Genomic DNA, 22,103 nt, shown 5'->3' on the forward strand with positions numbered 1-22,103 from the left:
CCTTCACCCTGACTGGCCATACTGCGAGTGGGAGTCGTAGCCGCTTGAGGTTCTTCTCCGCCGGGAAAAAGTGTCACCTTAGTAAGGACGGCCATGTCTCGTTTTGCAGTGCAGGCGGGCATGTGTCGGGCCCGAAATGGCATACGATCAATTGTGGTCTAGCCCTTAATGGTAATGGTAATGGTAGGCCGTAGGCAGCGCCGCAACACGCGCCTGCACTGCGAGGCGCCTGCTAACTGGAGGGTAGGCAGCGCCGCAACACGCGCTGACTTACCTTGAGCTGCCGCTGGTGCTGCAGGGCGCCGCCCTGGTCGCGCCCGTCGCGTCGCTGCGCCATGCGGTCCGCGTCGGCCTCCATGGCCTCCATGGACGACTCGGCCTCGGACAGCCAGGCGAGGAACTTGTCCAGCGAGCGGTCGAACGTGTGCAGGGAGTTCATGGCGGACTGCAGCATCTTGCCGCGGTTCACAATGCTGCAGCAGGGTAGAAAAGGAGGTCGGGTTCGATTAGTTTAATCACTGGTGAAACTAAAGCGTAGTATCACCCTCTGTTTTCAAGCGTGGTCAGTGAAAGCTTGACACCTGGAGAAAAGGGCTCATTGGCGAAGATTCCCCATATCTAAATGCATGGGGGAATTGCTATTCCCTGCTTCACTTCAAAGATCGAGCGGCGTGGCCGGTCAGTGGGTCGTGGGCACGACGCGCCAGCCGCGTCGGCCGATCCCTGCGATCGGGGCCAATCCCTTTAGCATATCGAGCCGGAGCGAAACGAAACCCACCTGGTGTTGAGGTTCTGGTACCGCTGGTTCACCATCTCCGTCATCTTCTTGACGCGGGTGGTATCGTCCTGCTGGTACACGGCGATCAGCTTCTGCGTGAGTTGCGAGAACAGGTCCATGTGGTGCTTGTACTGGTGGAGCTCGGCGTGGAAGGCCTGGGGGCAAAAAGGGGAGCTTCAGGAGGTTGCCTCGATCTAAACCAAACACGCATTTGACAACTCCGTGGTTGCATCGTCAGAGCTTCACGCCACAAGCGAGACTGTCCGTCCAAAATTTCGCGCGAAACGGAAACACGGAGCGTTTTGTTTTTGTTGTTTTCGCAGAGCAGACGACGCGCAGGCTAATCGCGTTTAAATTACGACACCGCGCGGTAATGAATTGGGGCCGCGTTTTCTCGTGTTTTCCCCTCCGCCGAATAAGGGTGGCGGCCCGAGCACCTCCAGGGCCTCCAGGAAGGACCCCCAGCGAGGACCGCACGACGCCGAGCTTGCCGGCCCGGTCGCGCCGGAAACGATAAAAAGCAATATGAGACGGAAGCGGGTGCTCAAGTGGCGAGAGAGAGAGAGAGAGAGAGAGAGAGAGAGAGAGAGAGAGAGAGAGAGACAGCGAGACAGAGACAGGGAGAAATGGACTCCTGAAAATTCCCCCACTCCCCTTTCTCCAGCGCCCGGGGAAGTAGCGCGAAAAATGCACAGGTATATAATACGCAGCGCAGGTCCTGAAAAGTTGCTCTGAGAGGTTTAAAACACGAAGTGAAATATTAGGACGAAACGGGGGAGGGGTTGCGGTGTAAAGCAGTGCGATACAGGTGTCCGCCCGTCAGTCCTAAGGCTTCCCGGCGGCGGAAGAAAATGACGTATAGACCAAGTGTTGGGTTGCCTTCGTCCCAAGGTCCGAAACCCCGGACAGGTTTCTGTTGCTAAATGGAACTTGAACCGAACGTAAGACCGCACCAAAAGATTGCTCTCGGAAAGAGGAATCCATTGGTGGGGTCACACGCTCGGTTCACTCTCATTCCAGGAACGTGACATCACGTTGAAACGAACGTGACAAAGTGTCACGTTCGTTTGAGCATTGTGTCGCGTTAGTTTGAATGTGAACAAGCTGATTTTTGGCCAATTCACATCCAAACGAATGTGACACAACGCTCAAACGAACGTGACATTTTGTCACGTTCGTTTCAACGTCATATCACGTTCCTGGAATGAGAGTGTTCGAGTCCTGTTTAGCGACTCTGGAGCTCAAAAGGCGTCTGGAGTTTTGGCCGCCTCCACCGGTCTTCTGGCCCACTGTATGAGGCTGCCCCTTCGCCACTCACCTTCTGGTCGCGCAGCTGGGCCTCCAGCACGTCGGCCGTGTGGCCCACGGCCCCCATGCGGTCCAGGCGCATCTCCATGCGGTTGAGCCACGCGTCCACCTCGAGGCGCTTGGACTCGTAGCGCTGGCTGTCGGCCAGCATGGCGTCGAGCTGCGTCTTGCGCGACATCACCTTGCTGTTGGTCTCGTCCCAGTGCTCGCGCAGCTTGGTCACTGCAACACAACAACGACGCCATCGGTTACACACTGCTGAGAACAGCAACGTCGGCAAAAAAAAGAAACGATTGGAAGAAAACAAAGAGGTTACTGTTGCGTTCTGTCGCAACGGGGCACTGCCCGAACCCAAGTCCAAATTGTCATGCCTGGACTTGCACATTACAAGTAGTTGCAAATAAACCATGACCACTGACAAAGTCGAGATAGCTCACAATCAAGGAAAGGTGAAAACATTTGGGTAAGTACAGAACACAACATATCTAGTTTTCAACAACTCGTTTATCCCTGGACCCTCCCTCTACCCCGCTGCACCACCGAAACAGACATCTTGTACCAAACATGAAAAAGAATTTCTTAGCCTTCCTAAGAAAAAAATGCTCTTGATCCAAACGATACTTCTGGTATGACCAAAAATATTTTAAGATCCTTTTTCTTTCAAAAACGGGAAAAAAAAGCAAGATTTGGGGAACATTTTTTTCGGTACGCTAGGCTTTCTGGACAAGATTTCGGATCGAGTTTATCCCTGTACTCCTATTCATGCCGGGGTAGGGAGGGAGAGAAAGAAACCGCTCTCAAAAATGAGGGCAAAAAGAAAGGCAGCATGAAAGTTCTTTAGACACGCGCACGGCGCGCGGTTTTAGAGCCCCGCGCAACGAAGAGGGAAGAGGGCCCTCCGAGACGTGTGGGGGCCGGGGGAAAGGAGGCAGGCAAAAAGCCAGGCCGAGCGGGATGAGGATGAGCTACAAGTCGGGCAAACAAGGCGCCAGTGCAGCGCCACGCCGCGAGAGGGACAGATCACGTTCCCTTTCGGCGCGTTGCCGCGGCAAAAACCCGACAAGAGTTTTGAGCTTTAGAGTCGCTAACCAAGACTCGAACCGAACGTGTGACCCCGCCAATGGATTCCCCGTTCCGAGAGCAATCCATTGGTGGGGTCACACGCTCGGTTCGAGTCCCATTTAGCGACTCTGGAGCTCGAAACGCGTCTGGTGTTTCGGCGACCAGCGCCGGTCTTCTGGCCGACTGCTCGATCCAGTGACGTATCTGCCTCATCCCTCCGCGCCGAGGTCAGCCTACGTGCCGATGCAAATTTCCTCGCTGAGACTCGGGCATTTCTGGTGGCGGGGCAGAAACAGTGACCGACACTCCGGCTGAAAGCAAAGTCGCGTTTCCTGCTGACCTGTCGCGCCGCGACCCTTCGACCCCTTCAACCCCCAGCAGCCCACGCAGCCACCCCCTTTGGCCGACTGCCCGTGACAAACAGACCGTCTCGCGGAAAACAGAACGCAGTTTGCATTTCTACGGCCTGGACGAGGGGGAGACAATTTATTGCATGGCACACTATGGAAAGAATTTAAGATTCAGCGAGCGGTGTCGTGTTAACCAGAATATGGTAACATTTTAGGGCCTCACAACTTTCCTCGATCATTATTTTCGAAAAAAAAAATGGACTTCTATATTATAGCGTGCACTTTCAATTGGTTCTTTTACAACGACCCACCTCTGACGGGAAAGCTTAATTGGGTGTTAGTTTTTGGTGGCGAGTGTCAGAGGGCACTAGCGAGGTAAGCCGACCGTGGCCTCTGCAGCCCGCGAAAAGGCCTGCGGCTCTCGGACCACACCCCAAAAAAATGACTTCTTGGGTCAAGAAAAATTTAACTTTTCTTGGTTTTTGCAAGAAAATTTTTCTTCATCCTATTTTTTTCTTGAATAACGAAAATTTTTCTTGTGTCAAGATTATTTTTCTTACAAAAACCAAGAAAATCAAAAATCAAGAAGCCATTTTTGGCCCGTCCCGTTTATTTTTTGTAAAAAAATGACGGAGGGACGGGCATATAGTATGATGCATGCTGTGCGTCCGTTCGTTCGTCCGTTCGTCCGTTCGTCCGTCCGAGGACTTCCCGTGGTCCGATCTTGACCAAATTTGGTATGCAGCCTCCTTGGGTGACCCTAAGAACCGCCCGGTGGCAGCAAATCCGATCCGAGCCCCGGGGGCGCTGCTGCAGGTGCATCATGGTCTACATGGGGTCGAGGAGGATTTCGGCAACGGATACAGCTAGCAGGGCATGCAGGGGTATTTTTGGAATCGGGGCGACGAGACAAAACCAATGGTGCCAGTTTCAAGCGAATCGAAGAAGTTTGGACCCGGGTTCAAATCCCGGTGGGGTATATTTTGAACATTCTTTTTATTCGAGTTTTTGCATTGTTTCTTATGTTTTTGAGGGCGCTGATGACGGAAATAACATCCATTTTGACCCCAGACTCCGGTTCAAACCCGTCAGGGCTAAACAAAGGCGAAATTCACACATTTGTTAATGTACGGGACGGGCCAAAGTTGCCGATGTATATCGCTACTTTTCCTGTTATTTTTTGGGTGCACAGCGCCACGACGTGTCACCCTGCCTATCTGCGAAATGAAACGAATTGTCCAATGTCCAGCTGCTGCAGCGGATCAAAAGCAGCGGCGTGAGTCCCAAAGGGCTCAGGGGCTTTGCCAAAGGCCTGTGTGCGAGCCTGTGTGTGTTTGTGTGTGAGAGGGGGAGGGCTGGCTCCCGTGCTGTATACGCCCTGCGCTGAGTGTAATGCGTGTAAACCGAGGGAAAATATGGACTTTGAATTCGGCTCTAACCTAAGACTTAGTCCAAAGGAAAATTCACTCGAGTGTCCCCGAAATTTTGACGACTCGTCAGTCGTATTCTCGTGAGATCCAGCAGTCCACACGGTTGCGCAACGGCCGGCCCTCACTGAAAAACCAAACGAGGACGAAACGAGGTAGACAGGGAAATGTAGTAGTGTGTTCCTGACGCCCAGCCTGACCGCAGTGTTCCTGCGAGGCAAGGACGTATGGGGCCCATGCGACCACACCAACCAAAACACCTTTGCCCATACCCAAATCCACCACACACACACACAAACACACACACACGCGCGCTGCCGGTCTCGCCACTAAACGTGCGCGAAACGGGAAACACCGCACTGAGATTGCAAAAGGTAGGGGTGCCACGCGGCCCGCCTGTCAAGTGGCAGTCGAACGCAAAGGGAGCAACCGTGAGTAAAGAGAGGGGTGGCCACCCTACACCGCAGGGCACGGCAGGGCACCGCAGGTACGCGCCCCTGCGCCCTGGGGCGTCAAGGGCTGAATAGGGCCGCCGTACAAGGACCTAGCACAGCAGGGATTATGGCCCATTGGCGGCACGGACTCCTGTATGGCCAGGTCCTGCCAGGTCCTGCCAGGTCCTGCCAGGTCCTGCCAGGTCCTCCGCAAAGCGTCACGCTCTGGGGAGCGGCATGCGGCCGAGGAAGGCCTAACCCTCCAGCTCATACAAGAAAGTAAACTGGGGTCATCATACACTGTCGCAGCGTTTGCATAATACTTTGGAATCGTCCAGGAAGGGGTTGGGTGGGGTGGTGGGAATAGTTTAAGCAGGTAAGACAATCAAGGTGACGGAAACGAAGACAGAATAGAGGCTCTCAGAAAAGAAAAGCAGGAAGAAAAGGAAATACATTCTAGAATGGGTGTTTCTGTGCAGGTGCTGACTATGCGAGTTCCATTCATCGTGCAGATTGGAAACAAATACAAGTGACTCAAACGTTATCCAACTACGTTCCACCAATGCAACACGGGGTGAGTGCATGCCAAAACCACTGCAGGTGCATTACGTGCTCTGTGCGTATTGATGCACAAGGTTACCTTTCAGACAGGTGCGTAGGTGCATCAAATGAGGCGACGAATAGTAATCGTTCAAAATAGCTGAAAACCAAACAAGATAACTTCAAATGTTGGACAAATAAAAACGCTAACTAGGTGAAAGGGAGTTACAACTACGAACTTGTACACTACTAAGTTTTGAGCTAAACACATGCTTTTGTCGATGGATTCGCACGTGCATTGCAACCATGCAAAAGCTGGAAGCCAGTGCAGTGAGCAACGACGAGGTTTTGTACTCTTCCCGCGAGGTCAACACACTGTGTACTCTGAGCAATGATTATCTCCGCGACTGGATAAGACTGCTCACCAACAAAATGGCAAGAAGGGCAGTCGCGGGGTGGCTGCAGGCTTGTGCACTGCACAGCGACTGCCATCCCTGGAGCTTGCTAGGGCCGTCGCAGGGTGGCTGCAGGCTTGTGCACTGCACAGCCACCCCTGGAGCTTGCTCGCGTTTCGATTTGTGCGGTCGGGGGATGGATACAGAGAGGCTGGCTGCCAGCCCTGCCTGGCCGGCTGGTCAGCCTGTGCGTCCCGGCCGCCTCCCTCTGGTACAGCCAGGGAGGCAGCCAGGCAGGCAGCCAGGCAGGCAGCCAGGCAGGCAGCCAGGCCACCGCCCACCCGGCTGGGGCCGCTCTGATTGCAAGAGGTACAACATGGCGACTCACGACCGCGTCCACGCTCAAGTATTTTGACTGAGCCCATTCTTATGCCCGAAATACTTTGCACTGAAAAAGGGAGTTCACCACCGACCGAACTCTTTTTAACCCTGTTTAAGGACAAACTGCTCTTTGCAAGGCCTGAACTTGTTTGCAAGGTTTCGACTAATAGAGTGAGTGGCATCGAGAAAACTCGTTCTCCAACCAGCCCAGTGGCTTCTCAGCTGTAAACGCCCTTCTTCAATCATTTCGCTTCGTGTCGACGACAGAGTAGCGCGGGTCACGGCGTCCCCCTTTGAGCGGCTTGTTTGCAGTATCCGGTGGGGCCGGGCGGGCCGGGGTCGCAGCCTCAGCCTCCGCGCCTCCGGGGAGGCTGCCACCCCGCTCCGACGTCCCGACCTGACAGATTCCAGAACAAGCGATCAAGTACGAAAACTCCGGGCGGCTGGGCGCATTAGCTATGCTAATTTATTCTGCCAATCAAAGGTGGCGCTTCCGGTTTGCTTCCGGTTGGCTTCCGCCGGCGCGCCACGCACGGCCTCTACACTACACACGTTTCCCCGTTTGTTTCCATTTTTACTCCCGTTTTACAGTGGCCAGATCGCGGAGGAAGCCTCACTGCCGCGACTCGCGCCGCTTGCGCCGTCTGGCGTGGCGCGTCCGACCGGAACACGCGTTGAGATGGAAATAAATGCAGCACCGCACCGTGTTTACGCACCCTGCTCGGCGGGGCTCGAAAAACAGCCAACCAGAGCTTTGAAATGGCAGCGCAGAGCGAGCGAGCGCCCGCACTGCGCCGCATCTGTCGCGCGGTCCGGGCTCGGTGGAGAAGGGCGCTTCATATTCACGCATTCAACTCGATGTTTTGAATTAAACACTCCAACCGTGAGCCGACAGTACGAAGCCAGTCGGCAGCATTGAGCGCGGTGGACAAGGAGCGGTGCTGAAAAACTATTTTACACAGATCCTATGTGGACTCAGGCGTGTCTCTGACAAATGAGTCGTCTTCAAGAATGGTCTTTTAATGCACAAAAATTAAGAGAAAAGCTCATCTAGTGTTCTGTGCCGTGAAGACGACACTGCTGATTAAATTGAAGGGCTTCTGCATTTCCACACTCTAAGTGTCTTGCGAAGAAATTTCCAAACGCAAGACGAAGGTAATTTTTCTTGGTATTACCGAGGTTTTTCTTTGTATCTTACAATGGCAATACAGAAAAGATTTGCATTACGAAGGAATATTGCTTCGTTTTAGGCGTGCGCCGAATTTACTGTAACAGCTCACAGCGGTCAGACACAAAGGTCTCGCCATTTTGTGGTGAGACTTTTGTGTCTGACCGTTTTGTGGCGAGACTTTTTTGTCTGACCAAATTTTGGCCAGACTTTCAGGTGTCTCGCCGAGTGGCGAGAAGTCTGTCCTTTGGTTGTATACTCTGACCAGAAAACGAAGAGCCCTGGGTCCTCGCGGTCGAGGGCTACCTGCAATGCTATCCAAGGCGGCAGATGCCATAAACCGCGAGAACTCAAGGCTCTTCGTTTTCTGGTCAGAGTATAGTGTAAACGTCACTTTTCTCGGCGCGGCGACCCGGACTGCGGTCCGCGCGGCAACCACTCGCTATCGCCATGGCCATCCCTCAGCGCGGCGCGACGGTTCGGTTTCAGCGATTCCAATCCCAGACGGCGGGGCGCGGCGGCGCGGCGCGGAGCCTCCGGGCGGGGCAGGGGGCGCGCCCGGCCAGGCGGTCACCGCCCCGCATCTCCGCCGCCGGAAATTTCATTCTCCTCGCCGCTGCGCGCTGCGCCGCCTCCGCCACTCCGTCCGCGCGGCGGGGAAAGGCGACCAGATAAAGATTTGGAGCGGCGGCCGCCACCGCGCCGCCACTGTTTACGTTCAAACGGACGTGATGAAACGCGACAGGGAAAATAATGAAAAGGCTGCTCAGCCGGTCGCCAAAGGAGATGCCTCGCCGGTGGCGCGCGGCAGCGCGGCGGACTTTCGAACCAGGCTGGCCGAGGCCGAAATAGCCTCCGCTCCCAACGGCCTGGCCCCGGCAGAACCCCGGTAGAGGCCTGGTTCAGCCTGGCAGCGAGGCCGACCGCCGCCCCGCCTCACTTCGCTCCTTCGACTGGAAGGCTGAAGGGCACCGTTGCAATTTGCCAGAAGAAAACCAGTGGAGGCAGCCAAAACGCGTTTTGACGTCCAGGACCACACGGTAAAAACGGTACCTGGTTTCCCAAGGAAGCCTGTGGTAGAGACATAGGCGATTTCCAGGGAGCTCCTGGGAAAACCAGGAACCGTTTTCACCGTGCAGAGACGCCAAGTGGGATTCGAACCGAACGTCTGACCCCACCAATGGATTCCTTGTTCGTAGAGCCATCTACTGGCTGGGTCACACGATCGGTTCGAGTCCCATTTAGCGACTCTGGGAGGTCGGAACGCGTCAAGAGTTTTGGCTGCCTGCTGCCTGCGCCGGTCTTTGCCGGCCCGCTGTGCATCGTCGCGGCCCGACAGTGCCCGACCGGCGCCAAGTCCGGCAAAGTTTCGAGCCGGCCTGCGAGTGCGCCTTTTAAACAGTGTCCTGGAAATACTCGCACTCGGGATTGTCGGCGATTAGCTCAACGCGCCAAGCGAAGAGTGGCCTAAAACGAACTTGGTATCCTGAGGGAAGTCCTCGGTGTCGGGTGCGGAAACTATTGTTCGAGGCACGGAACCCCTTTGTGTCGGCTGCGTTTTCGACGCCGGCAATGTCGGCGTCGGCACGCCTCGCCTCACTGCGCCCTGATTGGCTGCTTGTCCGAGGAGTGAGCCGAGACGGAAGGAAAGGACAAGTCGGCGACGCACGTCCACGCGTCCCGGACAAATGAGTGAGGCCCATGCGCGCATTCTCATTACGTGAGAGAAAGACAGGGACCGAGGGGCGGACCCTTTATGAGGAGAAGGGCAGCCGTTCGCTTCAGACACGTACTGAAAGGCGGCTGTTGGTTCCGGAAAACACACAAACAAGCATGGACCACGATGGCCAGCGCGAGGAGGCGTGGCAAATTGGGCCAGAAGACCGATGGGGGCGGCCTAAATTTCTGGCGCGTTTTGAGCTCCAGAGTCGCTGAATGGGACTCGAACCGAACGTGTGACCCCACCAATGGATTGCTCTCCGAACAAGGAATCCATTGGAGGGGTCACAAGCTCGTTTCGCATCCTTTTTAGCGACTCTGGTTCTAAAGACGCGTCCTGAGTTTTGGCCACCGGCGGCGGTCTTCTGGCCCACTGGCGGAGCTGTCATCTTTTGGCGAAAATATCGCTCATTTCTGGTTGGGGATTTCTTGTTCATGTATGGAAGGCTTGGTCCACCCTCAGATCAGCACGGCTTAACTCCAGGCAGACCGACGAATCCAATTTGCCAACACCTGTCCTGATTCAAGCTGCTGCTTTCGCTGGCAGACCCACCAGAACTTTGCGCGACGCACGCGGACACACGAGAGTTTCCGTAATAACTCGCGAAACAATGCAGAGTGTAGTACACCGCGTACATTACCGGCGGCAAAACAAAGTTAATTAATAAGTGAGCAGGACAATGCATTCGCTGGAGGCCCCTGCCGGCCTGCCCCACACCCTCTGTTTGCCAACCCGAGTGGGGAAGACGCAAAGAGCCGCAGACTGATTTCCGAGAGTCGTTTTCGTCGCTCTGTCTCTCTCGCACCCGTGCGGGACGCCTCATGAGTGCGAGAGAGACAGACAGACTCTCGGCATCTGGGCGGATGGCGGCGCGCGGCGCGGGCCGAATATAGCGCGCTACACCGCCGCGCATCTCGCTTGGTCCGCCAATCCAGCCGAGAGATTCGGAAGAGTCTCGCTGTCTCTCTCGCACACGACTTTCCTCAAGGGTGGGAGAGAGCGACAAACCGTTCTTCTGAATCGCTCGGCAGGACAAACCCTGCGCTTCCTCCACGCAGGCAGCCCCCCTGCAAGGCCGCATCGCCCCGATCCTCGCACACCCTAAACAACTCGGCCGAGGTGCGCCTAAAGCGACCCACGTTGATACGGCCGCTCCCGTGACTAGCAGCCGTTGGGCGGAGGGACCCGAAGGACCCGGACGGCGCACAGTGGGCCAGAAGACCGGTGGAGGCGGCCAAAACTCTAGACGCGTTTTGAGCTCCAGAGTCGCTAAATAGGACTCGAAGCGGACGTGTGACCCCACCAATGGATTCCTTGTTCCGAGAGCAATCCGTTGGTGGAGTCACACGTTCGGTTCGAGTCCCATTTATCGACTATGGAGCTCAAAAAGTGTATAGAGTTTTGGCCGCCTCCACCGGTCTTCTGGCCCACTGTGCGGCGCGGCATGCGCCCAAAAATCCGTGCGCCCCGTGGGCCTCACCGTGCGTCTTATCGCAGTATGCCAAGGCAGTAAACACAGAAACACGTTGCTACACGGCGTGCACGACAGCCACAATGGATTCAGACTAATTTCCCCATTCCAACGGCTGGGATCGGAGGTCGTTCGCAGGCACTCGAGCATACACCATAGCCTAGGCGTATTGCAGAGTCCCCGACTGATCTATGGGGCCCCAACTATAGGTTTGTGTCGTCAGGGCACCAGGGCACAATATATTGTCAATGGTCCTTTAGACAAGCGTCATTTCCTTTCGACCACAGAATTCTCTTGATCTCGGCAAGATAATATTTATTCGGATTTGCGGGGACGCTTTATAAAAATAATAAAGAAACGAGGTTTGGTTTTTGCAATGTATCAAACTTGCCCTACCGAACGATTACAATATCCTCCGACGCCGTGGGAGGGACGGGGAGAGAGCCTTTGCTCGGCTGGACCGCGCCACTCCCCGAGGTAAATTCAGTCGAGTCCACGCTGTCCGATGAGGACGAGTCGGGGGAGAGGCCGGGAGAGGTTCATCCCGTCCCGTCCCTCCGCAGCCCGGCTCGGCCCTTTGCACACCAGTGCACAGTGGGCTAGAAGACCGGCGCCGGTGGTCAAAACTCGAGACACGTTTTGAGCTCCAGAGTCGCTAAACAGGACTGGAACCAAACGTGTGACCCCGCTTATAGATTTATCATTCGCAGAGCAATCCACTGGTGGGGTCACACGTTCGGTCCAAAGTCTCATTTAGCGACTCTGGAGCTCCAAAACGAGCCAGGGATTTTGGCCTCCACCGGTTTTCTGGCCCACTGTGCAGTGTACACACGGTACTTCATAAATAATGAAGACGTTTCTTCGCCGCCTCGACACGCCTTTCGGCCCGTCAGGGGCAATATGTTTAAATTTTGGCGCGGGGCGCTGGAGCCAGTGTTTCGCTTGCTTCGACCCGCACACGCTGGCTGGGCGCCAACGAGGTTCCACGCGTCCCGTCTCCCACCCCTCGGCCAGTGAGCCCTTCAAAGCACTTTACAGGATTGCTGGAAATGTACACTTCGGCCAGGACTAGCCAGGACTAGCCAGGACTACCCACCAATGCCCCACACTGTTAAAAAAAGTCTGAAAATTCAGACCAAATTTTTCAGACCTAGTGGTCTGAATCTGAAATTCAGACTTGAGTCAGAATTTTCAGACAGTTGGTCTTAATTTTACTCCTTGTGGTCTGAAAAATGAGTTTCGGACTCAAGAGCCTGAATATTTGGATGGCGCGGTATAAATTTTCTGCGACGGGGTCTTAAAACAGTCATTTGCATTAGAAGGTCTGAATTTTCATCCTGCGCAGTCTGAAATTGACGCTTTATTTTCTGATAAAAGGCATGACTGCGTTTCAAGTGCTATGGACCCTGATTTGCTAGAGCAGTAGTAAATAAACTTTTGCTCAGCTAAGCGAACGGCCGTCTAGTGTTGAGTTTAAAATCAGCCTGCACTCCGCTGGTAGCTGCAGGATGCGACATGTTTGCCCTGGTTCCGGCCTGGACCGAAGCCCGGGCCACCCGAGCCGAGCCGAGCCGCTCCGGCGGCGGCCAGCCGAGCCAGGCACACCGAGCCGAGCCGGGGTGTTCGGAAAATCACCGCTGACCGGCGTGCCGGCCGAAGCAAGCCTACCTGCGCGGGGCGGGGGGAGAGGAGGGGGCCCTTAATCCCTCGGCCACTCGGGATTTCTAGACAGAATGCGTCAGTTTTAGCTTGTCTCCAGAGCAGTGCACATCGCATCCGAATACAAGTCCGCGTCGCGTGTCATCTTTCTTGTGACGCTCCGTCGTCAAGCAACGTTTTATGTGTTACATCGGCGCTCAGCACAGTGTGTACAGTGCCGTTTTGCCTTCGCCTTTCCGTGCTCCAAAATTGCTTTGGGTGCCGTGCAGTCACCACTCTGAAGCATCCGAAATCCGCGGCCAGCAGGCTGTGAAAGTGGCGTAGCCCTTTGCTGATATTGCGTCTTCCAAACTAAAGGGACGGGTGATGAGCGAGTGGGTGGCGTTTTGGAAATTTGTCACTCCTCTTTCATCCTCGTCCCCAAAGTATTTTCATCGTGCCGAAAAAGTTTCCACAAAGTGTGCATCTGGATCCAACATGCTGCTTTCCAGTGTTTACAGCTGCATCTTCTGGAGTCTTACATTCGAGGACTAGTTTTTTTTTGGGAAGCTCTCTCAGCAAAATATCATATCTAGTTAAAGTTTTGCGCAACTTTGGGTGCTACATTTAACAACAACAAGAGCTGTTTTACAACTGCTCTATTTAGTGCATGCATTCCATGTTTCTCAGCAATTTAAAACATGCATCTCCAAAACATAATATACATCCTGACAAAAGTGGTAATTTTATTACCTGGGCGGCTTAGAATTCAAACCCGCGAGGTGAAAAATTCAGACTGCCATTAGTCCGAAAATTCAGACTACCTAGTAGTCGTAAAATTCAAAGTACATGCTAGTCTGAAAATTCAGACGACAGGTGGTCCAAAAATTCAGAGTGTCCGGGGGTCTGAAAATTCAGACCACTGGGTTTCAAAATTGACTTCATCCTAAAAAGTCTGAAAATTTCGACTTTTTTTTTAACAGTGCAGCGGTAGTCGCAGGACACAGAAGGTAGCGGGAATAGACTCAAACCGGCAAAAACCCACGAAGAATATATTTCCGAAACGAAAGTCATTCTCACGAAATTATAAAATAAATGGCGAGACCTCATGGCGAGACCTTTGGACCACACTTTGTGTCAAATGGAGCACTGTTCCCGTCGTAATTCAAAGCCTTGCCTCTGCGGCGCCCGAGGTTGTTTATGAAACGTAAACACGACAAGGTTTAACCCCTTGCGCGGGATTCTACACACTTGTTCTCCCAGTGCAGCCCACGGCGACGCGGCTGCAGCTGTGCGCGCATTATTCCCGGCAGAATGGCAAAGGGGGGGGGGAGGGTGGAAAACAGGGGGAAGGGAAAAGCACTAGAAGGGCTTTAGTGGATTAATTTCACAACGCGCCTTAGGCCCGCCAAATTATCCCCGCCTCATGACACTTTTCCTCCAGGAGCTTTCGGCGAAAGCCCAGGGCGGTGCAGTTCCCACAGGCAGCCGGCAGCCAGCCGTAAAAGGAACGGTGTCACACTCTTCCCGCGGGCTTCTACTTCCATCAGGCGCCATACCTCGCGACACGCGAGCGGCGCACAGCGGGCCAGAAGGCCGGTGTAGGCGGCCTAAATCCTAGACGCGTTTTGAGCTCCGGGGTCGCTAGGACCTAACCGAACGTGTGACCCCACCAATGGAAAGCAATCGTTGGTGGAGTCACATATGCGTTTCGAGGCCCATTTAGCGACTCCGCGCGGTGAAAACGGAACCTGGTTTTCCCAGGAGGCCAATGGTGAAGGCATGGGCGATTTCCAGGGAGTTCCTGGGAAAACCAGGAACAGTTTTTACAGTGCGGAGCTAAATACGCGTCCGGGCTTTTGACCGCCTCCACCGGTCTTCAGGCCCGGGCTGGCCAGTCTCTAGGCCAGGCGTGGCCCTCACCGTCACGCTGCGTCATGTTGTGGTAGTTGGGCGTGCGGTGCCGGCCCCAGGACCCGTACTGGCCGTAGTGCCGGCCCATGCTGCCGTAGCCGCGGAAGTAGTCGTCGTCGTCCTCGGGATTGAGCGGCGGCGGCGCCGGTCGCAGGCCTCGCTGCCACGACATCCTGCTCGTCACACTTGCGTCGTGCACCTCACTGCACTTGTCACGCCGCACTCGTCACAAGCTTGCCGTCACACACTCGTCACACACTCGTCTCGCTGCCGGTGGCGGTAGCACCGGTACCCGCAACAGCGCGGTGCAACAAGTAGACGCTGCGCGGCTGCGCGACGCCGAGCCGCTGCCGGGCCGTCGGGCGGGGCGTCGCTCCGGCGCGTCGCGCGTCGCTTCGGGTCGGCGGCCGCGGCCTTACTGAGCGCCTGCCGCCCGCCCCGCCCCACCGGCCGCCCCGCCGGCCACCCCGCCGGCCCACACCCCTGCCGGCGCGCCGCCACGCCACGCCCCGCCACGCCCGCTGCCGGTAGCACGCGGTGGTGGCCAGGCTGGGCAGGCCAGGGCGGGCCAGGGCGGCCCCACCCCGGTGCTTTATTGTGCCGTGCGAGACTATTGGGTTAATGACGGCCCGCATTCAGCGAGTCCAGTTCATTCATCCCGCGAGGCGGGGCGGGGCGTGGCGTGGAAAAGCAAAGTCTTTTAGGTTATCTACGCGTCTCATCAAGACACCTTCGAGCGGCAATTAAAGTCCGTCCGGTGTAGGCCCTCCCCCCCTCCCCCGCCTCCAATTTAGGGACGACCGTTTGGGAGCTGAAGTAAGCGTCGTGCAGACACTGCCTTGCGTGGGCGGTTGTTGGTGGCGAGGGAAAAGAGGCTGAAACGACACTACGTCAGTTGGAGAACAATTTTCACCGAGTTGGGGAGCTAATTGTTCCATCACTCGGTGCGACTGGCGGCACGAAACAGGCAACACCGAAAAGAGAAACACTGTTAATGCTGACAGAGGATTTTCCGGGTTTTGAACATGCAGGAACCAATACAGGCAGGCGATGAAGGGAGCGTTGACTCATGCTAAAAAGATTGCACAATCGTTTTATGAACGGGAGCTTTAAAAAGGAGACGAAATGGACCGAAAACGACAACACTCTAAGTGTTCTACAGTGAAGATTCTCCATATTATGGTGAAGATGTTCCATATTACGGTGGTGCAGCTGACCTGGTAACATACCATTGAGAATTCACTGTACCTTATAGAGATATTTTGACGAATTTTGTTGGTATTATGGAGCAAATCCCCACCATAATATGTTGGTGCAGCCTTTCACCGTAAGACATTTACAGTGAACAGAATGAATGCGAGGATAAAAGAAAGGCGAGAACGGAGACTGCTTGACAGGCCCTACAGAGCATCACCTGGCTGTCTCGCCAAATGCAGAGCCAACTAACTAGGCTCGCTTCGCCCCGCCAACTCGATCCGTGGCGCGGCCATCCCTGTCTCTCCTCGCCAAACTTCCGACATTAGGCGGCCAGGGCAAGGAACCACAGGCACGGCGAGGAAGAACGTTCAAAGCAAAGTGCTGCAGAGTGGGCCAGAAGACTGGCGGGGGCGGCCAAAACTCAAGACGCGTTTTGAGCACCAAAGTCACTAAATAGGACTCGAAACGAACGTGTGACCCCACCAAATGGATTCCTCGTTCGGAAAGCAATCCAATGGTGGAGTCACACGTTCGGTTCGAGTCCCATTTAGCGACTCTGGAGCTAAAACGCGCCGAGAATTTAAGCCGCCTCCACCGGTCTTCTGGCAAATCCACTGTGCGCTGCTCACGGCACTGCGGCACGCAACAGCACCTGCCATGAGATGAGTCCGTAAAAGCGAAGCAAAGCGGAGCACGGCCGACCGAGTTCAGCGCCTTCTTGCATGACAGCGCCACCGAACTGACCTGGGTCAACGGCACCCGACTCAAACGGGTGCTGCCCTTACGCTCTGCGCAGTGCGCCCTCCCGAGAGTCGCCCCGGTGACGAATTTCATTAAAGCGCACTTTCTTTTTCTCTCGAATGAAAAGAAGTGGAGGGGGAGAAGGAACGGGGTGTGAAGGAGAGGATGGAAACAGAAAAGGAAACTGGCAAAAACAGCGTTTGCACACTGAGATTCCAAACGCTATGTGTATAGCACGTATGGTGCAATGCAGCTGACATATCGCACCATACGTCCAATGCAATAGCCATATTGCACAATTCCGTGCAATACATCCCGAAAATGCCCAATGCTAATGCATGGAATGGGGAGGCATTGCACTTCATGTGCAATGCTTTTGCATTGCACCAATTGACGCTATACTCATAGCGTTTGGATTTTCAGTGCAGAGGACACTCGATCATTTGGTTGGGGCGGCACTACCACGGCAGGTGGAGACTGAGGTAAGGGAGGCTGGCTGCCACCACACTGGTGTGACTTGTGTCGTATCGCTCGGATTGCATGGCACCAGCTAATGGCCAAACCGATGGAGACTGTGCCACCGAACAGAGAGGGGGTGGGCTCAAGATAGAGACAGCAGGATATATACAGTCTGCGGTCCAGGAATAGGAAACCACGCTTCCTTCATTCGTGCGGGAGAGAGAGAGAGAGAGAGAGAGAGAGAGAGAGAGAGAGAGAGAGAGAGAGAGAGAGAGAGAGAGAGAGAGAGAGAACGTGCGCGCCCGCACTCGATACAGCATGAATGCAATCCCTTTGAGGCAGAAAGAACGCAACACGTATGCACAATAACTCTGTGCTACATTGCGTATGCCTTTTTCCTGAAAGGTAAGAAAGTTTCTATCGGGAAAAATTTGTCGACAAATCGCTGGTTATAAAGTACAGTTGTGTGTCCTTCCCGGGGCCGGTTTCCTGGAGTGAGGATGTCCAGGCTAGCCTGTTTGTTTACGCAAATTCCCCCCTCAAAAAACATCCACCTTCCCGCCCCCTGAGTGCAAAGGTGTGTTCCTGGGCTGACCTCCCGTGCGGCGCTACGCAAACACCGAGGCACACACGCAATACATCACTTTAAACGTCAACAACACTTCGGCGTCGACAGAAAACGCAACCCCCCCGCCGAGGCCGTAGCAAGTATTCCGTGGCGGGGCGGCCTGGCGTGCACTTCGTACACCTTCGCCCCTCCCGGGGTTCCTCCCCTCCAATCCGCTGCCGCGCGCGTCGGTTTCCCGCGAGGATTGCCCGGAGCCGCCTGTCGATACGACTCCACAAAGAGTAGCACACAGCGAGCGGCGGAGGCACTTGGCGACTCGCGAGGAGGGAAATCATCAGACGCACAGTGGGTCAGAAGCCGGTGGAGGCGGCAAAAACTCTAGACGCGTTTTGAGCTCCAGAGTCGCTAAACGGGACTCGAACCGAACGTGTGACCCCACCAATGGATTCCTCGTTCGGAGAGCAATCCATTGGTGGGGTCACACGTTCGGTTCGAGTCCCATTTAGCGACTCTGGAGCTCAAAACGCGTCTAGAGTTTTGGCCGCCTCCACCGGCTTCTGGCCCACTGTGAGACGTCGACTTCCATAAAGGCAGATCCGTTTCCAAACAGTCCAAAAAACTTGAAAGAACGAAGGCTTCTTATTTAAAACTCTCGCTCTTCAACCCTTTTGTCGCGATTTTTTGCCACTCGCAGCACACGCTTAAAACCTCACGAAGTATTTTGAGCATACATTATACAAACTAATATACTTTGTAATACGAAGAAATAGTTCGCAAATTACGAAGTATTTTCTTTGTAAGCTCATATGCTTAAAATACTTCGTTTTAACTGCTTTCCTTTGTGGGGCCTAAAATAGTTTGTAAGGTTTTCTCAGTGCACTGTGACGCGGCGGGATTCACCAGAGACGGGAGGCGGCGCCACCACAATGTCACAATGTCCTTTATGGCGCACGACACTCGCAGGCCTCTGCCTCGGCCGGGCACACACATTGTCGCTCCAGGAATAAATTGCACTCTCTTTTCAAAGCTACAGTGCACTCGAAAAAGCCAAGGGAAGAACGAGGAAGGCAATCTTGACTTGAAGAAATCATTTTCAGTGTATACACAGTAAATGTCTTACGGTGAAAGGCTGCACCAACATATTATGGTGGAGATTTTCTCCATAATACCAACGAAATTCGTCAAAATATCTGTAAGGTATAGTGAATTCTCAATGGTATGTTACGAAGTCAGCTGCACCACCATAATATGGAACATTTTCACCATAATATGGAGAATCTTCACTGTACATAGAGTATACTCTGACCAGAAAACGAAGAGCCCTGGGTCCTCGCGGTCGAGGGCTACCTGGGATGCTAAAGGCGGCAGATGCCATAAACCGCGAGAACTCAGGGCTCTTCGTTTTCTGGTCAGAGCATAGTTACACTGGCGAAACATTACGCCCGAAGCGTATTCATCCTCTGGTTTTAAGGATGCGGAAAAGAGTACACTCAGAGAAACGGCAACAAGTGAGTGAGTGAGTGAAAGCGTTACTCGTGTGTGCGTACACGAGTGTGGGAGAGCGCGCGTCCGCCACAGAGAAGGCAGCGCGCCATTCAGGGCCCGGCGTTTGCCCGGCGTTCGCGCGCACGGCGCCCCGCAGTCTGGCAACGCCGGCAACCACCCCGCGGCGTGGCGCGGCGTGGGGCGGCGCGGCGCGGCGTGGCGGGCAAGTCCCAACCCAAGCCGGGCGGGCCGGCCCCTAACCCCGTCCCATGCGCCCCGCCACGGTCCCATCCCATGCTGCGCCTTCTTGCGTACATCGATCGCCGTGCGGGCGGGGCGGGGCGGGGTGGTGGACGCGGCGGGGCGAAGGGGGTGGGGTGGCGGGCCGTTGTTCCAAACCGCATTACGCGGCCCATCAGCTGGCCGCCCCGCCGCCTCGCGATGCACTCGGCGTGACGACTCGCGTGTCGCCGCCACTCTAAATTCATGGCGGCCAATCAGAGAGGAATCCGGAGGCCAATCCGACGCCATGCGAGTCTCAATCCGAACAGCGCGTCGTCGCAGTCTGTCTTTCTCTCTAGCAGTCCTACAGCTCGCCGCTGGAGTGCGAGAGAGACGGAGCGACTACAGCGGCACCTGCCGCCCCGTCGCCCAGTGGGCCAGAAGGCCGGTGGAGGCAGTCAACACTCTAGACGCGTTTTCAGCTCCAGAGTCGCTAAGCTGGGCTCGAATCGAACGTGTGGCTCCACCAATGGATTCCTCGCTCGGAGGGCAATCCATTGGTGGGGTCACACGTTCGGCTCGAGTCCCATTTAGCGACTCTGGAGCTCAAAACGCGTCCGGAATTTTGACCGCCTACGCCGGCCTTCTGACGCACTGCGCGCGCTGAGCTGAAAGTGCGCAGCACGGTGGCTTGAGTGGCGGACGGCGGTCTCGATTAGGCCGCGCTGGCGTTGAAAACGTCGAAAACATGAGGTCCAGAAATGTTGAAATGGCGGTCTGAGGCCTGTCAAAACGGACTGCAAAGACAGAAGAGTGCAAACACCGGTCAGCGAGGCGACGTGGATAACTTCCATTGGAGGGAGACGCGGCCGGCATCGACCTCGACGCGCCCACACTGCAGTGGACGCCGGGCCCCACACGGCCCACCGGGCCCCACCGGACCCCACACCGGGCCCCAAACCGGGCCCCACACCGGGCCTCAGCGGACCCCACCGGGCCCCACCGGGCCCTACACCGGGACCCGAACCCCACCGGACTTAACACTGGGACGCACCGGACCCCACACCGGGCCCCACACTGGGCCTCAGCGGCCCACCGCACCCCAACGGACCCCAACGGACCCCACCGAACCCCACCGGACTTACCACCGGGACGCACCGGGACGCACCGGACCCCACACCGGACCCCACACCGGAACCCACACCGGGCCCCACACCGGGCCTCAGCGGACCCCACCGCACCCCAACGGACCCCAACGGACCCCACCGGGCCCCACCGAACCCCACCGGACTTAACACCGGGACGCACCGGACCCCACACCGGGCCCCACCAGGCCCGCCATGGGCGTTGCGCGCGCTGCGCGTGCACCGGGGTGCAACAGTTAGGTGCGAGGCGAGGCCGTTTCAAAAGGTGGCGACGCGGAACAGCACAACGGCGGCGCGGCTCGCCATGCCGGCCGGGCCTGCAGGGGCACCCTCCCCGTGGCTAGGCTGCCACGCGGATCGAAGTTTACGACCGCCTTTACGACAATCCACACAATTGTGCAGACTGAAACGGTGCCGAGCTTGACGCAAACTTTCTCCAATCGCCACCCCTTTTCACGCGCAATGACAGTTGGTCTACAACTATAAATAGTAAAACAACAAAAAACAAACAGAGAAAAAGCAGCAAGCTGACACCTTATGAGTGTTCCAATGTGTAAAGGTTTCTGTATCAACGGCTAAAAACTCTGCGAACGTTAACTCAAAATTCAGGGGCGTAAGCAAAACAAAACAGAGGCGCGGCAACGAAGTGGAAAATGGAAAACCACGCGCAACAGCGACCACTCGTTCGCCAGTTTCAACCACTGGCGTTTCAAAACGCGAGTCCCGCGTTCTTTTTCAAGCGAGGGAGTCTGATTTTAAGTGGCTCGTTCCGCAACGCGGGCGCAGTGTGCGGCGCCTGCACGGCCAGCGGCCAAGCCAAGGCCAAGCCGGAGGCCGTGCCGGAAGGCAAATGGCTATCGCGCCTGAGGAATAACATCGGGGCAGCAGCAGCAATACCAGCGCATGCCAATGGCCCCGCCCCGCCCCGCCCCGCCCCGCCCGGGGCGCGACCTCTCCCTCCGCACTGCCGGCCGGGCCCTGCTGATTTATTCAGTGTGCAGCAGTGTGCAGAGCCTCTCCGGCTCCGTCTTTGCCTCCAATTCCCTTCCCTGGCTCACGTGCCCCCCGCGGGGCCCACGCTGCGCCCCCCGCACGCCCCCCGCAGGGCCCACAGTCGGCCCCTCGGCCCGCCGCCACACACTCACCCTTAAAACAGCAAAGCACACAGCTGCAAGGCCACACAGCGCCTCGCACGGTGCCGCTAACAAGGCTGTAAGTGGCACACACACACACACACACACCACACAACACACACAGAGGGGAGGGGCGCATCTCCAGACGAGGCAGAACTCACCGCACACATTGTTCGGACGCGCCGTCTGGGCCCCCTAGACGACGCGGAGCCGTACTCTAATCAACAGAGGAGGAGGGGAGGGATGGGGGCACCTTTGCCTCAGAGGCTTTGTGTTCAAGTGGCATAGGCAGCATGGAGACAAGCTACTAACGTAGGGAGACGCAAGGTCCCGCTTCCTGTCACCAGGTCATGTAGTTTGGAGGGAGTGAGACAGACATACTTCGGAGTTTCTTTTTAACACTTTACATTGAATTGGCGATACTTTCGTCACATCCGACTACTCTTATGATAGTTTCTATCCTGTAGGATGACGAAGATGACATTTGTCACTCGAAATATCATCGACATAAATAAAGTCTTCAGTTTCGTAGGTTAGAAAATCGGACCTCTCTCTCGCGAGATCTGA

The 22,103-nt window shown here is 55.7% G+C and overlaps 1 protein-coding gene across 8 annotated transcripts in view; it reads right to left on the bottom strand.

Moving 5' to 3' along the window:
- LOC117652403 (dystrophin) overlaps positions 1-22,103 on the bottom strand; it is a 149,052-nt gene that overhangs the window by 84,638 nt on the left and 42,311 nt on the right. For 6 of the 8 annotated variants that reach the window (XM_034397282.1, XM_034397281.1, XM_034397283.1 and 3 more), the window contains exons 5-8: positions 6,000-6,059; positions 2,097-2,308; positions 779-933; positions 275-473 (exon numbers count right to left, since the gene is read on the bottom strand). In XM_034397282.1, coding sequence (XP_034253173.1) covers positions 275-473; positions 779-933; positions 2,097-2,308; positions 6,000-6,059 — 626 coding nt within the window. Of the gene's footprint in view, positions 1-274; positions 474-778; positions 934-2,096; positions 2,309-5,999; positions 6,060-14,595; positions 14,774-22,103 lie in introns of those variants that run through there. The other 2 variants (XM_034397285.1, XM_034397284.1) reach the window with 2 other exon arrangements.

Source organism: Thrips palmi, unplaced genomic scaffold, assembly GCF_012932325.1.
Source record: "Thrips palmi isolate BJ-2018 unplaced genomic scaffold, TpBJ-2018v1 HiC_scaffold_7, whole genome shotgun sequence".
NCBI lineage: Eukaryota > Metazoa > Arthropoda > Insecta > Thysanoptera > Thripidae > Thrips > Thrips palmi.